The sequence below is a fragment of the Gopherus evgoodei genome, chromosome 1 (genome assembly GCF_007399415.2).
Source record: "Gopherus evgoodei ecotype Sinaloan lineage chromosome 1, rGopEvg1_v1.p, whole genome shotgun sequence".
Lineage (NCBI taxonomy): Eukaryota > Metazoa > Chordata > Testudines > Testudinidae > Gopherus > Gopherus evgoodei.
In genome coordinates this window covers 56916394-56934891 of record NC_044322.1, presented here as the reverse complement: position 1 = coordinate 56934891, position 18498 = coordinate 56916394, and the positions used below count along the sequence as shown (strand labels likewise).

The window sequence follows — 18498 nt, the reverse complement described above, 5'->3', positions numbered from 1 at the left end:
ATTTGTGCATTTTCACAAATGTGCTTACAGTATTGTATCCATGTGTCACAATTACAATACATTCTACTAACTTCAAACTCAGCAAGTTTGTGTTTTTTAAGACAGCTCTTGTCCCTGCTTTATATGCTGAAATGCAAAACATAGGCCCTGATCCTACAAACACTTAGGCATAAGCTTAACTTTAACTTTACTCACATAAACACTAAGGGTGAAATCCTTGCCCTTTGGAACCTAATGGGAGTTTTGCCAGTGATGTCAATGCAGCCAAAATTTCATCTTAACTGGTGGACACTGGAGCTGGAGATGTAATTTCCAGCTCATGTAGACATACCCACACTAGATCTGATTCAGCTAGCATGCTATACAGAGAAGTGTGGCCATGGCAGCATGAGTGACAGAAGGGGCTAGCTACCCAAGTATGTACTTATGGTCTTGGATGGCATCAGAGGGTACCCATCCAACTACTCGTGGCTATTCTGTTTTTAGAGTGCTGTCTCAATCAGAACTAGTTAGTGCAGGTATGTCTACTCAGGCTGGAAATTATACCACCTAGCTCCAGTGTAGACATACCCGTAAGGTCTGCAAAATCAGGGCCTTAAAATTTGGAGCCCAACCCTGCATTCCATATGCAAGTAATGAATTATCAGGCCTACTATTTGGTTTTGACTTCCTAAAGAGTTGGAAGGCTAATACTGTTTAATATTTAAATACAATAATCCGCCTTTCCTAAAACTATATAACGCCCAATGCTTCCAACACTTCTCAGGTGCAGTTCTTACTCAGACTGTTGGTTTTATTAAGCTCAATGGTATTGCTTTCATGAGGAAGAAGTATTTATTTCAGTAAGGGTTTGTATGATTGCACCATACACGAGTCACAAAATTGCTCATTCAGAGTCAAAGACAAGGAACCCAACCAAATACTTCACTATGGACAATGTGAAAATGTAGATTAGTTTCAGCACTTCAGTTTTCTTGAGATCTGTTTAAACAAGAGGATTTCTTTAAAAGTCTTAATCAGGATGAGGGCCCTGTTGTGATAAATGCTGTAAAAATTTAGTCGTGGATGTGGTGCCTGGCCAAAAGAATTTACAATCTAATCTAGAGTTCATCATTTCACATTACATTACTGTGAGAATACATCTTAGACATAACAAATATTGCTTTGGATTTCACATCACTAAACACAACAGAAATATATGACTTGTAGACCAGATATCACATTGTTATTAAGGAGTGATACTTATATGGAAAAATCTGAACATACCAATGTAATTTAGCAAATAACCTGCCTTCAATTTTCTATTATTTACTTTACAGTCAATATCTTTGGTTTTGTTTTGTATAAAAAAAATATATAAAATGTCTCCCCTCCTCCCATCACCAGTGTGTAATCTTCCATGTAGCTGATTTGTACATTAAAAAAAGCACAAGACAGGACAATTGATTTGATGACAGTCCAGTTGAAAAACATTAACCTTGCAGATAAAAGGACAAACAACATATTAAATCAGCAACATGCAAAACAGTTTCTTTACTTCCATAATAAGTTAGAGAAGGGGTGGGCAACCTACCGCTTGTGGGCTGGATCTGGCCCATCAGGGCTTTGGATCCAGCCCACAGAATTGCCACTTCTGTGGCACTGCAGGCCCCGCACCGCTCCCAGAAGTGGCCGGCACCACGTCCCTGTGGTCCCTGGGAGGCTGAGGGGGAAGGGCAGCATGTGGAGCCCTCTGCCCTTCCTCCCCCGAGGCCACAGGGATGTGGTGCCGGCCGCTTCCAGGAGCGGCACAGGGCCAGGACAGGCAGGGAGCCTGCCTAGTACGACTGCATGTCACTGCCACCCCGGAGCCACTCACCCTGAACCCTAAACCCCTCCTGTACCCCAACCCCCTGCCCTGAGCTCCCTGCCACATTCTGCATCCCAACTCCCTGCCCTGAGCCCCCTGCCACACCCTGCATCCCAACCCCCCGCCCTGTGCCCCCTCGCACATTCCACACATCCCCCAGCACCTCAACCCCCACCCCAACCCTACATTCATGGCCCTGCATGCAAATTCCCCATCCAGATGTAGCCTTCAGGCCAAAAAGTTTACTCTAACTGAAAGGTGAGCAATGACCTTCAATGTTTGTGAAAACAATTACAAATATAAAGAAGTTTTCTTTACTGTGTCACTTTAAAAAACTAAGATTAGCTGAAACAAAAAACAAGAGCCATCACTATTCACACAAAGAAAGACACTATCTTCCTGCTTCTCCTAAGCATGCCACTGAACTTAACGTTTTCACCTGACAGAGATATGAAAAGCAACTCCATTTCTGCTTTCTCTCTCACCCCTTCCCTTTTATAAATAGTCTGGAACGGACCCAGTTTAGTCTTTCCTCAGGTGACATTTCTAGTGCAGTCAATCAATAGCAGTTTTGCTTGAATCAGGACTGCAGTATTGGTCACGTTGCTGAAATTTAATGTTATCTGAAGGCAGCTTAAGTCAATTTGGAAATAAAAACCACTAAGAAACCTGCATTGTTATCAAATACAATTAGTAACTCTATGTCCAGTAGATAACAAGACAACGGGTCAAGGTTAAATGAATACAACTAAGCTAAATGTGAAGTTTCTTTGATTTTTTTTTTTAAATCACTGCTAAGGACAATTCCCTTTTACTTTGCACCTTTCCAGACTACACACAGACAAAAATTATTTTGTCAACTACCTTAAAGCCGATAACTTAACACACAACAAGAAACATGAGGAAAACCAGACACAACATCCAGAGCAACAAACATAAGATGACTGTGACAGGAGATAACGGTTTCAAAACTCACTGTTTGCTTTGTTTTCTTTTTAACTGATGCTGCTGCCCTTCAGTCAGTGGGTTTCATTCCTAGGCACACAAACAGGCAATGGAATCCTGCATCAAAAGGAAAGGATGAGAAAAAGGGTAAGTACTCCTGAGTCATTAACTACCAAGCAGCATGCTCAATAAGTCTCCTCATTAAGAAGGATCAATATATTAAACAGCATTATAGATTATTAAAAAATCATCAGTCAGTACAGAAACATCTTATACAAGTAATGTGCCAGTAATAAATCACAACCATAAATCGCAATGACAAGCAGAAGGATGAAAAACATAAATGATAAGGAATACTGTAACACTATAGCTGATAAATAACTGCAGATAGTAATAAAGGAAGTACAACAAAAGGTAAGAGCAGTAATAATCACATCAATAATTACTTATCACTAATGATGATAAAGCTAACCCTAGGGCAGTAGTGATAAGGACTATTCTAGCATCATCCATAACTATTCAGCGACACCAGTAACTATGGAAAGGCTGACTAGGAAAGACTATAACTACACTAACAAATGAATCTAGACGCACCCATGCTAATTACGAGTGTGTCATACTTATAAACTCAATACTATTAATTATCTTCACCACTCCTGTAGTGCAAGGCTGCTGCACGTGGGTCCAGCGCCTCCTCCTGTTTGCCTCCCCACCTTGGCCACTAGCACCTTGCAGATGGGCTGCACCACGCCTGCCCACCAGCCCCAGCGCGCGCGCCGCACGGGAGCGCGCCGGCCTCCCTCTCTCTCCTCCCCCCCCCCGGAGGACTGGAAGCCGGGGACGCGCACTCGCGCTCTGTTTCTCTGTCGTCGCGCGGGCTGGCGAGAACGAGGCTCCCTGGGGGTTGCTAGGGCCCGTCTCCAAGGCCGCCTGGGGCAGCCGAGGAGGCATGTGAGGGCCTGCGGCTGCAGCAGGGCGGAGAGGAGCCCCTTCCCCACCGCCCCCCGTCTCCTGGTGCTAGCGGGGATGGGGCGGAGGCTGCTGTGAGGCTGACTCCCCCCGAGGAGAGGCTGGGGCGCCCGGCCCATGTTACTGCAATGCCAGGCCCCTGGGCTGTCAGGTGCGGCTGGGGTCAGGGGGGCAGAGCAGTGTGACAAAGCGATCCCGGATGGGGCCCCTCTCGCACACTTCCCCGGGGGCTGTAATGCTGCCGGCGCGCCAGGTTTCTGACAGCTGGGGCTGTGCTTAGAGCCGCAGCAAGCCGGGATTCGCTGCGAATTTCAGCCTGCGCTGATTCAGTGAACGTTTCTAGCGCTCCTGGTTGTGGTGGAATCAGAAAACCAGGGCTGAGTGCACCCCCACTGCTCGAAGACCAGTAGAAACAACCCTAAATTGATTATTTTTGTCAAATCTCATGACTTTTAAGCCAATCTCATGATTTTTTTTTAACCATTTGTGGTCAGGAGTGCTGTGTTTGGATGAAACAAAGCGTGTGGCGGTCAGAAAATGGCACAAAATACCACAACTGTCTGTACAGTGTTTTGAGATCCTTGCATGGAAGGAGCAATAGACATGCAGAAGATTATATACTTATGTGTGTATACACATATCTATAAATCTTCACTTTAATAAAATTGGGGGAGGGGCTTAAAATATAGTTAGACTATGGCAGGGACATTACTGTATCAAAATGTGCTTTTTTAAAGGATATGTAGAAATAATGTATGATAGGAAAGAATTTTTTTTTAATTTGAGTCCAAGATGGGGGAGGGGGAGGGAGGATTCTTGCTTACAAAACAAAAGCGAGTATAATGTGTATTACCAGTAGCTTTTGTACTGTAGTCTTTATTTGTCCCTAACTGTAATATTCTTTTCAAAGTATATATTTATGAAAAAGTTACTTTTTCATTTAACATGCAAAGCAGATGCTTTGTCCTGGACAGTTAATATGAAGCTATGTGGGTTAGGGTGACCAGATAGCAGGTGTGAAAAATCAGGACGCGGGTGGGGGGCCTATATAAGAAAAAGCCTCAAACACTGGGACTGTGCCTATAAAATCAGGACATCAGGTCACCCTAATGTGGGTATAAATCTATTTCTGCTATATACAAGAGCATAGTGGTTCTGATATTTAGCAATTATTAAAGCCAAATAGAATCTGGTTCACACTTTAAACTGATTTGCGTCCCATACTGTATTAGTCACAAAAGATGAAGAGAGAAAATTTAGATTGAAAGACATTGAAAGCATTTGGCCTTTAGTGCAAATTTATAACATGATTGAAGAAGAGTGCTAGAATTAGATATGAAATAAAGAGGTCTTGTTACTACAGCTATGTCAAACTTGCAGTTTTGCTTGCAAGGGTTTATATATTCTTCAGCTTAATAGTTTTTTAAGATGAGAAATCTTATGATAATGATAATCTTATGATAATCCAGTCTGACTACTTGCATAAGGCCACAGAACCTTACCCAGTAATTTGTGCATCAAGCCCATAACTTCTGTTTAAGTTATAGCTTATCTTTTGGAAAGATAACTAATCTAGGTTTAAGTGATAGAGAATCCACCTTGTCCTTCGGTGAGTTGTTCCAGGGGTTAAATACTCTCAGACCTGGTCTACCCTACGCGTTTATACCGATTTTAGCAGCATTAAACCGATTTAATGCTACACCCGTCCACACAACGAGGCCCTTTATACCGATATAAAGGGCTCTTTAAACCGGTTTCTGTACTCCTCCCCGACGAGAGGAGTAGCGCTGAAATCGGTATTACTATATTGGATTAGGGTTAGTGTGGCCGCAAATCAATGATATTGGCCTCCGGGCGGTATCCCACAGTGCACCACTGTGACTGCTCTGGACAGCAATCTGAACTCGGATGCACTGGCCAGGTAGACAAGAAAAGCCCCCGCGAACTTTGAATTTCATTTTCCTGTTTGGCCAGCGTGGAGAGCTCACCAGCACAGGTGACCACGCAGAGCTCAATCAGCACAGGTAACAATGCAGTCTCCTGAGAATTGGAAAAGAGCTCCAGCATGGACCGCACGGGAGGTACTGGATCTGATCGATATATGGGGAGAGGATTCTGTGCTAACAGAACTCCGTTCCAAAAGACAAAATGAAAAAAGTTTGAAAAAATTTCCAAGGCCATGATGGAGAAAGGCACACCAGGGACTCAGTGCAGTGCAGAGTGAAAGTTAAGGAGCTCAGACAAGCCTACCAGAAAACCAAAGAAGCAAACAGAAGGTCCGGGGGAGGGCCGAAAACATGCCGCTTCTACGCTGAGCTGCATGCAATTCTAGGGGGATCCGCCACCAGTTCCCCACCCGTCCATGGATTCCGAGGTGGGGGTGGTAATCTCAGCCATGGCTGAGGATTCTGCGGATGGGGAAGATGAGGAGGAGGAAGAGGAGGACGAGCTTGCAGAGAGCACACAGCACTCCGTTAGCCCCAACAGCCAGGAGCTTTTTCTCACCAAGATGGAATTATCCTCCCAAGACAGTAGCCCAGACAATGGAGCCATAGAAGCGACCTCTGGTGAGTGTACCTTTGTAAATATAAAACGTGATTTAAAAGCAAGCTTTTTTTAATGATTGATTTGCCCTGAGGACTTGGGATGCATTCGCGGCCAATACAGTTATTGGAAAAGTTTGTTAACATGTCTGGGGATGGAGCAGAAATCCTCCAGGCACATCTCCATGAAGCTCTCCTGGAGGTACTCCAAAAGCCTTTGCAGAAGGTTTCTGGGCAAGGCAGCCTTATTCCGTCCACCATGGTAGGACACTTGACCACGCCATGCATGTAGCAAGTAATCTGGCATCATTGCATGACAAAGCCTAGCTGTGTATGGTCCCGGTGATTGCTGGCTTTCAAGCAACATCAGTTCCTTATCTCACTGTGTTATCCTCAGGAGAGTGATATCGTTCATGGTAACCTGGTTGAAATTCAGGAATTTAATTAAGGGGACAGAGATGGCCATTCCTACTGGGCTGTTTGCCTGTTGCTTAAAAGAAATCCTTCCTTGCAGGTAGCCAAGCGGGGGGAGGGGAGAGGGGGAATGGCGCTGAGCTTTTTTGCGTTTGGCTAGCAGGGATCTTCCCTGCTACCAGCCACGCGGTGGGAGGGGGTGGGGGGGTGATTAGCAGTGATCTTCCATGATACCAGCCATGCGGTGGGGGGAGGGGTAAAGCGATTATCCCAGAGAATTGGATGGGGAGGTGGTTTCTGATGCTGCATGTTAACAGGAAAGAAGCAGCACTGAACGGGATTTGCTTGGTATTTGGGAAAGGAGGGCATTGTGTATATGAAGGCTACAGAAGCCGAAAGACAATGGCTTACCATGGCCGCATGCAAGCTGGATTCTGCTGTCCGGACCTGCGTCTGAGAGATCTCTAACACCAGAGCTGCAGGTACTCAATATTAACATGCAAAATGTGACCTTGTAGTGAAATCACATGTGCTATGTAAGGTGAATAGTGTTGTTCACTGTGAAAGAGTATAAGCATTGTCCTGTAAAATGTATCTTTTTAAATACTTCTCTCCCTTTTTTCCCTCCCTCATGCAGCTGCAAATTTTTCAAGCCTCCCTACTCCATCCCAAAAGCTATCTCAGATAAGGCGGCGGGAAAAAAAAAGAAGTGAGACGAAATGTTCTCGGAAATCATGGAAGTAACCCGCAATGAAAGAGCTCATCTGAATGAGTAGAAGGATATGGTATCAAATTACAGGAAAGATGCCAGTGAATGTGAGGACAGGAGGGACGCTCGAGATGAGAGGTGGCGCCAGGAAGATCAGAGGTGTAGGCAGGAAGATCAGCGGTGGCGGGATGCAATGCTGGGGCTGCTGCGTGAACAAACTGACATCCTCCGATGTCTGGTGGAGCTTCAGGAACAGCAGCAGGGTCACAGAGTGCCGCTGCAGCCCCTGTGTAACCACCCTCACCACTCACCATGTTCCATGTCTTCCTCACCTATAAGAAGGCATGGGGGAAGACTTCGTGCACCCGCCCACTCCACCCCCGTGGACAGCCCAACCAAAAGGCTGTCATTACTTTGAAATATTTTTAGTGGCCTTTTCCTTCCCTCCTATCCTCCTCCCAAACCACACCCGGGCTACCTAGTCAGTTCTCTCCCTCTTTTTATAATGACTTTTTAATAAAGAATACGTGATTTTTAAACGATAGTGACTTTATTTCCTTAAGCAAGCTGTAAATGAAGTGGGAGGGTGGGTTGCTTACAGGGAATGAGTCAATCAAAGGGGGGGGTCATCAAAGGGAAACAAACACAACAGTCACACCATACCCTGGCCTGTGATGAAACTCATTTTCAAAGCTTCTCTGGTGCACACCGCTTTGTGGTGTGCTCTTCTAATTGCCCTGGTGTCTGGCTGCGCGTAATCAGTGGCCGGGTGATTTGCCTCAGCCTCCCACCCCGCCATAAAGGTCTCCCCCTTACTCTCACAGAGATTGTGGAGCACACAGCAAGCATCAGTAACAATGGGGACATTGGTTTGGCTGAGGTCTGAGCGAGTCAGTAATGTGCACCAGCGCGCCTTTAAACGGCCAAATGCACATTCTACCACCATTCTGCACTTGCTCAGCCTGTAGTTGAACAGCTCCTGACTACTGTCCAGGCTGCCTGTGTATGGCTTCATGAGCCATGGCATCAAGGGGTAGGCTGGGTCACCCAGGATAACTACAGGCATTTCAACATCCCCAAATGTTATTTTCTGGTCTGGGAAGTAATTCCCTTGCTGCAGCCATTTAAACAGAGTAGTGTTCCTGAAGACGCGAGTGTCGTGAACCCTTCCTGGCCATCCCACGTGGATGTTGGTGAAACATCCCTTGTGATCCACCAGTGCTTGCAGCACCATGGAAAAGTACCCCTTGCGATTTACGTACTGGGTGCCCTGGTGCTCCGGTGCCAAGATAGGGATATGGTTCCATCTATCGCCCCACCACAGTTAGGAAATCCCATTGCAGCAAAGCCATCCACTATGACCTGCACATTTTCCAGAGTCACAACCTTTCATAGCAGCAGCTTAATGATTGCTTTGGCTACTTGCATCACAGTAGCCCCCACACTAGATTTTCCCACTCCAAATTGATTCCCGACTGACCGGTAGCTGTCAGGCGTTGCAAGCTTCCAGAGGGCTATTGCCACTCGCTTCTCAACTGTGAGGGCCGCTCTCATCTTGGTATTATGGCATTTCAGGGAGGGGAAAGCAAGTCACAAAGTTCCATGAAAGTACCCTTACGCATGCAAAAGTTTTGCAGCCACTGCGAATTGTCCCAAACCTGCAAAACTATGCGGTCCCACCAGTCTGTGCTTGTTTCCCGGGCCCAAAATCGGCGTTCAATGGCTAGAACCTGCCCCATTACCAGCAGGATCTCCAAAGCGCAGGGGCCCGCGGTTTGAGAGAATTCTGTGTCCGTGTCCTCATCACTCTCATCGCCACTCTGCTGTAGCCGCCTCCTCCTCACCTGGCTTTGCAGGTCCTGGTTCAGCATAGACTGCACGAGAATGCGCGAAGTGTTTTCAACGTCCACCATTGCGGTCTTGATCTGAGCAGGGTCCATGCTTGCTGTGCTATGGCGTTTGCACAGTTCACCCAGGAAAAAAGGCGCGAAACGGTTGTCTGCTGCTTTCAGGAAGGGAGGGGTGAGGCTGTACCCAGAACCACCTGCGAGAATGTTTTTTGCCCCGTCAGGCACTGGGATCTCAACCCAGAATTCCAAGGGGCGGGGGAGACTGCGGGAACTATGGGATAGCTACGGGATAGCTACCCACAGTGCAATGCTCCAGAAATCGACACTAGCCTCGGTACATGGACGCTCACCACCGAATTAATGTGCTTAGTGAGGCCGCGTGAACTCAACTTTATACAATCTGTTTTACAAAACCGGTTTATGTAAAATCGGAATAATCCCGTAGTGTAGATATATCCTCAGTGTTAAAAAAATTGTGCTTTATTTCTGGCCTGAATTGATCTAGCTTCTGCTCCTGTGCACTGGATTTCATTATTGCTTGTTTTCTGCTTTATTAAAGAGCAGTCTACTGTCAGAAATCTCTTCCCCATGTAGGTACTTTCCAGATTATGATCAAGTCATCTCTTAATTGTTGTTTCACTTTGAGGTTTCTTCACACACAAAATTGCACCAGTTTAACTAAATTGGTACATCCACCTTAGTTAAACCAATGCATCTTTGTGTGTGGTCCAGGACATATATTCAGGTTTGAACAAAGTCAAAATGACTTCCAAATGAAATCATCAAATTGATACTAATTTCATATGAAATCATTGAAAACCAAATATTTCATTATTTGAAAGCAAACCAACAGAGATTCACTTGCATATAAGCCCAGAGTCACATGAAAACTTCATGAATCTTCTGTATGAACCTCTTTACACACTGTATATAGCTTAAACTTCTAGTCCTGCCTTTCAGTGTCTTCTGGAGCTGTGCTCCTGCCTACATTATAGACCTTGTCTCCTATCCTGTCTCCTCTTGACACTTCTGCCTCATCAATTAACCCAAACAATGTTATTGGTCCATTACTAGATAGAAATGGTAGAATTGCCAATAAAATAATGAAGAAAAGGCAGAAGTGTTCAATAAATATTTGTTCTCTATTTGGTGGAAAAAATAGTTGATGTATCATGATGATAATGAAACAGTTTCTAATCCAATGGTAACCCAGGAGGATGTTAAACAGCAGCTACTGACATTAGACATTTTAAAATCAGCTTGGCCAGATAACTTGCATCCAAGAGTTTTAAAAGAGATGGCCAAAAAGCTCTCTGGACCATTAATTTTGATTTTCAATTACTCTTGGAATATTGGGGAAGTTCCAGAAGTCTGGAAGAAAGCTAATATTGTGCCAGTGTTTAAAAGGAGGTAAATGGGACAACCTGGGTAATTATAGGCCTGTCAACCTGACCTCAATCCTGACAAAAATAACAGAACAGCTGGTATGTCTTGATTAATAATGAATTAAAGGAGGGTAATATAATGAATGCAAATCAACCTGGGTTTATGAAAAATAGATCCTGTCAAATTAACTTGATATCTTTTTTTCATGAGATTACAAGTTTGGTTGATAAAGGTTGTAGAGTTGATATAATATACTTAGACTTCTGTAAGCCACTTTACTTAGTACCACACAACATTTTGATTAAAAACCAAGACCAATACAAAATTAATGTGGCACACATTAAATGGATTAAAAATGGCTAACTGATAGGTCTCGATATAATTTTAAACAGAAAATTTTCATCAAGCTGGTTTGTTTCTAATGAGGTCCTACAGGAATCCATTCTTGGCCCTAAGTATTTAACATTTTCATCAGTGACCTGGAAGAAAATAAAATTATCACCGATAAAGTTTGCAGATGACACAAAGATTGTGGGATGGTAGATAATGAAGAGGACAGGTCATGGATTCAGAGTGATGTGGACTGTTTGTGAAGCTGGTTGGAAGCATACAATATGTGTTTCAGTAGGGTCAATGTAAAGTTATATATCTAGAGACAAAAATGTAGCCCATACTGACAGGATGGGGACTGTATCCTTGGAAGCAGTGACACTGAGAAAGGTTTGGAATAGTGGTGAATACTCAGCTGATCACGAGCTTCTAGTGTGATTGTGTGACCAAAAAGGCTAATGCAATCGTTGGATGTATAAATGGTAATCCTAGGGGAATTCTGCATGTGTGCGCAGAATTCATGGCCCCCACAGATTTTTTTTTGTTTTCTCACAGAAAAATGACTTTCTGACAGGGAAGCAAAGGGAAGCCACAAGAGTGGTCATGTGCCCCTCCCCAGCAGCATAGGTGTGTCATTTTGGGCACCTGGAGCAGCTGGCAGAGAAGTAAATTATGGGGGGAAAGGAGAGCTGAGGACACCCTGGCTGGTGCCAGATCAGACCCACCCCCCATCTGACCAACCCTTGTGCATCCAGACCCCCTCTGGACCCTCTGCTGAGCCTCACCTCCCCTTCGCAACCATAATCCCTCTACTGAGCCACTTGCATCTGAACCTCCCACTACCAAGCCTTACTTCCTGTATCCAGCCCTCCCCAGCCCCTGTACCTTGAACCTCCCCAATAAAGTGCTGTACATCCAGATCCTCCCCCGCACACAGACCACCCCCCCACTGAAGTCCCGCACCCAGATTGCCCCAAACAGAACCCTCTTAACCCACACCTGGACCCCCCAAACTACCCCTCCACACTCAGGTCCTGCGGGGCTGAGTCTGCCTGCCCAGACCTAATGTGGAGAGGCAGGGCCACAGGTGTTTCTGGGGCAAGCCCAGCCCCTGTCCTGTGTCAGGGCTGGGTACAGGCTCACCACTGAGTCTGTGTCCCGGGGTGGGGGTGGGGGCAGTGGCGTAGCCAGGTGGAGGGAAGAGGGGGAGCAGGAAAAAAAAGGTGCCACCCGCTGCAGCGCTTTTACTGACGGGGCAGTGTTCCGGGTCTTCGGTGGCACCTCAGTGGCGGGACCGTCACTCGCTCCACAGGTCTTTGGCGGCATTTCAGCGATGAAGCTTCAGTGCTGCTGAAGACACCCCAAGCAAGTGAAGTTCCCGCCATCGAAGACCTGGAGTGCTGCCCCATCAGTAAAAGTGTCGCAGCGGGTGGTGCCCAGTTCAGACCCACGTCGTGGCAAGGAGTGGAGCATCAGGCCGGCTGGGCCACACATGGAAGGAAGGGGGTGGCAAGAACTCTCGGGGAACTGGGACCCCAGAGGGGGGAGCAGAACATGGGGAGGGGGCACTGCCAGGGGACCCTGGATCCCACGAGTGGGGGGCAGCCCAGCAGCACTCTCCGAACTGGGGGCAGCAGCATTGCCTCAGGGGCAGAGTGGACTCTAAGTCGACGGGCCAGACCCAGTGCGGCACATGCTGAGCAGGGGACCCCTGAGCCAGACTGTACCATCTTGTGGGGGGACGGGCTGCAGCTCCCGGGAGGGGACTCAGCTGCTCCCTTCCCCTCCAAAGACTAATGCATCCAGCAGAGTGCCTCCAAGCAGCCGCCAGGTGGGGATGTCCCAACCCCATCCCCTGTACCCATTCCCCAGGGATCGCATACTGTGCCACTAACCCTTTTCCCCTCTCCAGCACATGGTGCAATCCGTTTCATTCTAGGGCGGTGCTGTATCAGCCAATCAAATCATAACTTGGGGGCTTTCTGACCAATCAGCTGCTGCTTCATGTTACAACCCAATGCAAGGAGGGAAGCGTCGGTAAAGTTCTTTAAAGGGTCACCCAGGTAGCAGGGGGTGGAGAAGGGGCGAGTTTGGATAAACCAATGAGGGGTAGCGCCTTTTTTTTTCACTGGTGTGATTGGAACCCAGGCTCCCGGGTGAGTAAAATTAAAAAGGCGCCACTTGTGCTCGGTGGAAAAGCAGCTGCTCCCCCCCAGCTATGCTACTGTGTGGGGGGACTGCAGGGTGATCTCAACACCTCCATGCAACCAGTGGCCTGTGCTCCCCACTGCCATGCTAGAACCTCCACATTTATTGACAAACTCTGCAGAATTTTGCATTTTTTTAAAAATGTGTGCAGCATTGTTATTTTTTGGCACATATTTTTTATTTTTTTGATGCAGAATTCCCATCAGGAGTAAAATGAGAATCTTAAGTAAGGGTAAGGAGGTTATATTACTTCTGTATTTGATATTGGTGTGACTTCTACTGGAATACTGTGTCAGTCTGGTGCCAACAATTCAAGAAGGATGTTGATAAATTGAAGAGGTTTCAGAGAAGGACCAAAAGAGTATTAAAGGATGTACAACCTGCCTTATCATGATAGACTCAAATCTGTTTATCTTAACAAAGAGAAGGTTAAGGGTGACTTACTCATAGTTTATACGTAATTCATGGGGACCAAAAATTTGATAGTGGGTTCTTTAATCTAGTAGACAAAGGTATAAGATGATCCAATGGTGGAAGCTGAAGGTAGAACAATATAGTCTAGGAAATAAAGCACAAATTTTGAACAGTAACAGTAATTTATCATTGGAAGAATTTACCAAAGGTGGTTGTAGATTCCCCATCACTGACAATTTTTAAATCAAGATTGGATATGTTTCTAAAGATGTGTTTTAGTTCAAGGAGGAATTAATTCAGGGAAGCCCAATGCCCTCTGTTACATAGGAGGTCAGACTAGACTAGACTAGACCTAAATGATCGCAGTGGTCCCATCTCACTTTATAATCTGTGAATGCTGCCAGTCTCAATTACTTTTCTTTCTTTCTTTCTTTCTTTCTTTCTTTCTTTCTTTCTTCTTCTTTCTTTCTTTCTTTCTCCCACTCTCACTCTGTGTGGGCTTTTTCCAGGAATACCCCTATGCATGGAATGCTATCCCCCAGGCCAGTGTACCAAGATGCCACTTTCTCTTCATTAAAGTCCCTTTTATAATCCCCTTTTGCCACTAGGCCCTAAAGAGTGAGTTATAAATTACAAACAAAAAAATAAAATCATCCCACAATGTGTTGCATCTCCAAAAATCTACAAGATAGATGCATTTTCTTAGGACAGAGGCTATCTCTGTTTTCATGTACTGTACGCCACCACATACATATTTTATAATAGTAATTTACGGGTGCACTTAAAACACAGATTAAAATTAAATTTTTATAAATTAAAATCCATGATCTTGAAACATGCTGAAGCAGATGAGAAGCCAATTTGAAGCATTGAACACAAATATAATATGCCTTATACCCAGCTGCTTCACTAAATCAGAAGAATTAACTGTTACCCACAGCATTAAGAAATAGCAATTTAAAATTGATTTTATTATTAACTATACATCTGTTTATCCGTGTTTAGAAATGCTGCTTTTTTGTGAACTTTCAAAAGTTTCATGTAGCGAAAATTAGGTTTCCTTTTTTCACCCTTTGCTTCTTAGAGACAGAACCACCACTGCCTCACTTTTAGAACAACGGTGTCATACGTCATTCTCTGAGTATTCCAAACCTGAATTAACAGAACAGCTAGATTATTTTTTAATAATGTCACCTTTTAGCTTCCAAAAACACTGCTGTAGCAAATTGTCAAGTGAGTTCTAAGTAAACAGAGTACCATTTTCATCCTTTATACTGGTGTTTTCTAACAGCGACTGTATCTGGGCAGACATTTACAAGTCATACATAAATCCAAAGATGATTTTCTTTTGTTTGCCTTATATCTAGAATTTTCAAACTTTTGAATACTCCTCAGTTGTCCAGCAAGAATAATTATTAGGCCAAAAATGCTTGAGCAACCAAAACTACTTCGTAGGCCTCTGCCTCCAAAGCTGCTACCTGAACTGCCTATGCCAAGGAGAACACCTATAAAGGTAAGCAGTACTAATAACAGATAGTCTTCACAATGCATCGTTCCAAGATTTACATATTCTTTGCAGACAATATTGAAGGAATGTGTATTAATCAATTTAAGTATTCATTTAAACACTATATAGTTTATCATTATTCAGCAAATAATAAATCAAACCAGAATAATTGCTCAGTGAGACTGCACTGTGACAACAAGGATTGGAGCTGGAGATGTAATGCCATGTGAATATGATTGGAAGATGATCATTGCATGTGTTCCCAACCCAAAGGAAAGTCAGCAGCTGATAACATTTGAGATTGCTATCCTGTCTTTTGTATGAGAATGTGGGATTAAGTATGAAGAAGACCCATACAGTCTCTTGTCCCACTGAACTGATTTCAAGATTCAGCTGTACAAAAAGTTTACTAAGTACTTAAGTTGCAGAATAGAGTATTGATTAATTAGCACCCCATGCAGCAGCATAAAGAGAACAAGAGAAGTTCCCTTTGGGGCCCTAGCTTAGGCCTCAATTCAGGAAGGTACTAAGCACATGCTTACCTCCATTTCTATTAAGGAAAGTACTTAACTTCAAAGCATGTTCTTACGTCCCGTTGATTTCAGTGAGACTTAAATTACCCACTTAAAATTAAGTGTGGGCTCAAATGTTCTTCCTGAATAGGGGTGCTTCCCGGAATCAAGGCTTTAAATTGGTAGCCATTTTAAAGTAAAGTTAAAGAGACAGTAGCTCCGACTCCTTTTTCTTTCAACTGCTTTTCACTGCTCAGGCAGTGCAGAACAGTCAGAAAACTGCCCCTGAGTATTCCAATCTGTTGGGAAGTTGCCAAATGTAAGGTGGCATAAAGCCAATGTAGCTGGCTTTTTGCCACTTGCTTCAGGTGTCCCATGACATGGGCAATGGGGAGGGTGTAAAAGAACTGGAGCAGGCAGTACCAAGCATGCTGTGTTTCAGCTGTCCTTTACGTAATGGGCTCTTGGGAGAATTAAATGTGGGTGCAAGTTAGAGCAGTTCCTAGGCTACTCCAATTTGTGGTGAAGCTTGTTTGGCCCTATAGTCACCATTAGCATCAGGGTGGGGAATGAAAACTGCTCCAGTGTTGTTGTGGATTTAACTTCAAACACTTGCTGATGGTTTCATACATTCAACATATCATAAGTTCATACATTAACTGAAATGACCCAGAACAACAGGTAGTGCTCAGATAACATTAAAAAACCTTTAATCCGTGACAAAATAAATGTTTGGTTTCACATGGTCTCTCCTCTAATTCCAGAACAAACGTGTTATTAAAAATAAATTAATAATTAGAATTCAGGATATATAAGGCTCTTTCTTACATGCATTGAAGTTAATGGCAAAACTCTCACTGATTTCAGTGGGATCAGGAATAGACCACAAGTATCCATTATCAGACACCAGGCTATAACTCACATCCCTAACACTATGATGAAGGCTTATATTATGATCCAACCAAGGCCCGCCGCTATGAGGGTCAGGTATCAAATGACAAACAAAAAGGTGTAGCAAGAGATAAAGAAGGTGATGAGAGAGATTAAAGAGGATGGAGTCAGGAACAAAGGTAAAGATACAGGGAGGTACAATTGTGATTCAGTGATTATGAAAAAATTAAGGCCATTTGCGGATGGTCCCATCCCTCCTGGTGTACAGCTGCATAAGTAAACACTTGCATATATACATGTAGGGTCATGTAGCCTTTGAAGACAATGGGGGGTTCTGCTTAAAAACTGATATAACTTGATGATACAATACAGTTCAGAAATATCTGTACATTTTGCATGCTATATGTGACCTAGAAGATGCAAAAATGGGCTTCACCATTTATTTAACAATAACTAGTAACTAGGGCTGTCAAGCAATTAAAAAAAATTAATCATGATTAATCGCACTGTTAAACAATAATAGAATACAATTTTAATATTTTAGATGTTTTCTACATTTCCAAATATTTTCAATTACAACACAGAATACAAAGTATACAGTGCTCACTTTATATTTATTTTTATTACAAATATTTGCACTGTAAAAAACAAAAGAAATAGTGTATTTCAATTCATCTAATACAAGTACTGTAGTGCAATCTCTTTATCATGAAAGTTGAACTTACAGAGGTAGAATTATGTACAAAAAATCACTGCATTCAAAAATAAACAATGTAAAACTTTAGAACCTACAAGTCCACTCAGTCTTACTTCAGCCATTTGCTCAGACAAAGTTTGGTTACAGTTTGTAGGAGATAATGCTGCCCGTGTCATGTTTACAGTGTCACCTGAAAGTGAGAACAGGCATTCGCATGGCACTGTTATAGCCAGCATCGCACGGTATTTATGTGCCAGACGTGCTAAAGATTCATATATCTCTCGATGCCTCAACCATCATTCCAGAGGACATGCCTTCATGCCGATGATGGTTTGCTCGATAACGGTCCAAAGCAGAGCAGACCGACACATGTTTATTTTCATCATCTGAGTTAGATGCCATTTGTAGAAGGCTAACTTTCTTTATTGGTAGTTCGGGTTCTTTAGTTTCCGCATCAGAGTATCGTTCTTTTAAGACATCTGAAAGCATTCTCCACACCTCATCCCTCTCAGATTTTGGAATGCACTTCAGATTCTTAAACCCTGGGTCAAATGCTGTATCTAGTCTTAGAAATTTCACATTGGTACCTTCTTTGCATTTTGTCAAATCTGCTGTGAAAGTGTTCTTAAAAACATGTACTGGTTTATCATCCAAGACTGCTATAACATGAAATATATGGCAGAATGCAGATAAAACAGAAAAGGAGATACAATTCTCCCCAAGGAGTTCAGTCACAAATTTAATTGACACATTATTTTTTTAATGAGAGTCATCAGCTCGGAAGCATGTCCTTTGGAATGGTGCCCAAAGCATGAAGGGGCATATGAATGTTTAGCATATCTGGCACATAAATACCTTGCAACACCGGCTACAAAAGTGCCATGCGAATCGTTGTTCTCACTTTCAGGTGACATTGTAAATAAGAAGCAGCCAGCAGTATCTTCCGTAAACGTAAACAGACTTGTTTTTCTTAGCAATTGGCTGAACAAGAAGTAGGACTGAGTGGACTTGTAGGTGCTAAAGTTTTACAATGTTTTGGTTTTGAGTACAGTTATGTAACAAAAAAAATCTACATTTGTAAGATATACTTCATGATAAAGAGATTGCACTTCAGTAGTTGTCTGAGGCAAATTGAAAAATACTATTTCTTTTGTTATTCATTTTTACAGTGCAAATATTTGTAATAAAAATAATAATATAAAGTGAGAACTGTACACTTGTATTCGTGTTGTAATAGAAATCAATATGTTTGAAAATGTAGAAAAACATCCAAA

General features: G+C 43.6%; 1 protein-coding gene across 1 annotated transcript in view; it reads left to right on the top strand.

Annotated features, from left to right (window-relative positions):
• Nucleotides 1-3713: 3713 nt before the first annotated feature.
• LRRC63 (leucine rich repeat containing 63) overlaps nucleotides 3714-18498 on the top strand; it is a 53021-nt gene continuing 38236 nt past the window's right edge. The window contains 3 exon segments of the mRNA XM_030565271.1: nucleotides 3714-3914; nucleotides 15013-15130; nucleotide 16032. Of these exon segments, the coding sequence (XP_030421131.1) occupies nucleotides 3892-3914; nucleotides 15013-15130; nucleotide 16032 (142 nt within the window). The 5' untranslated portion in view covers nucleotides 3714-3891.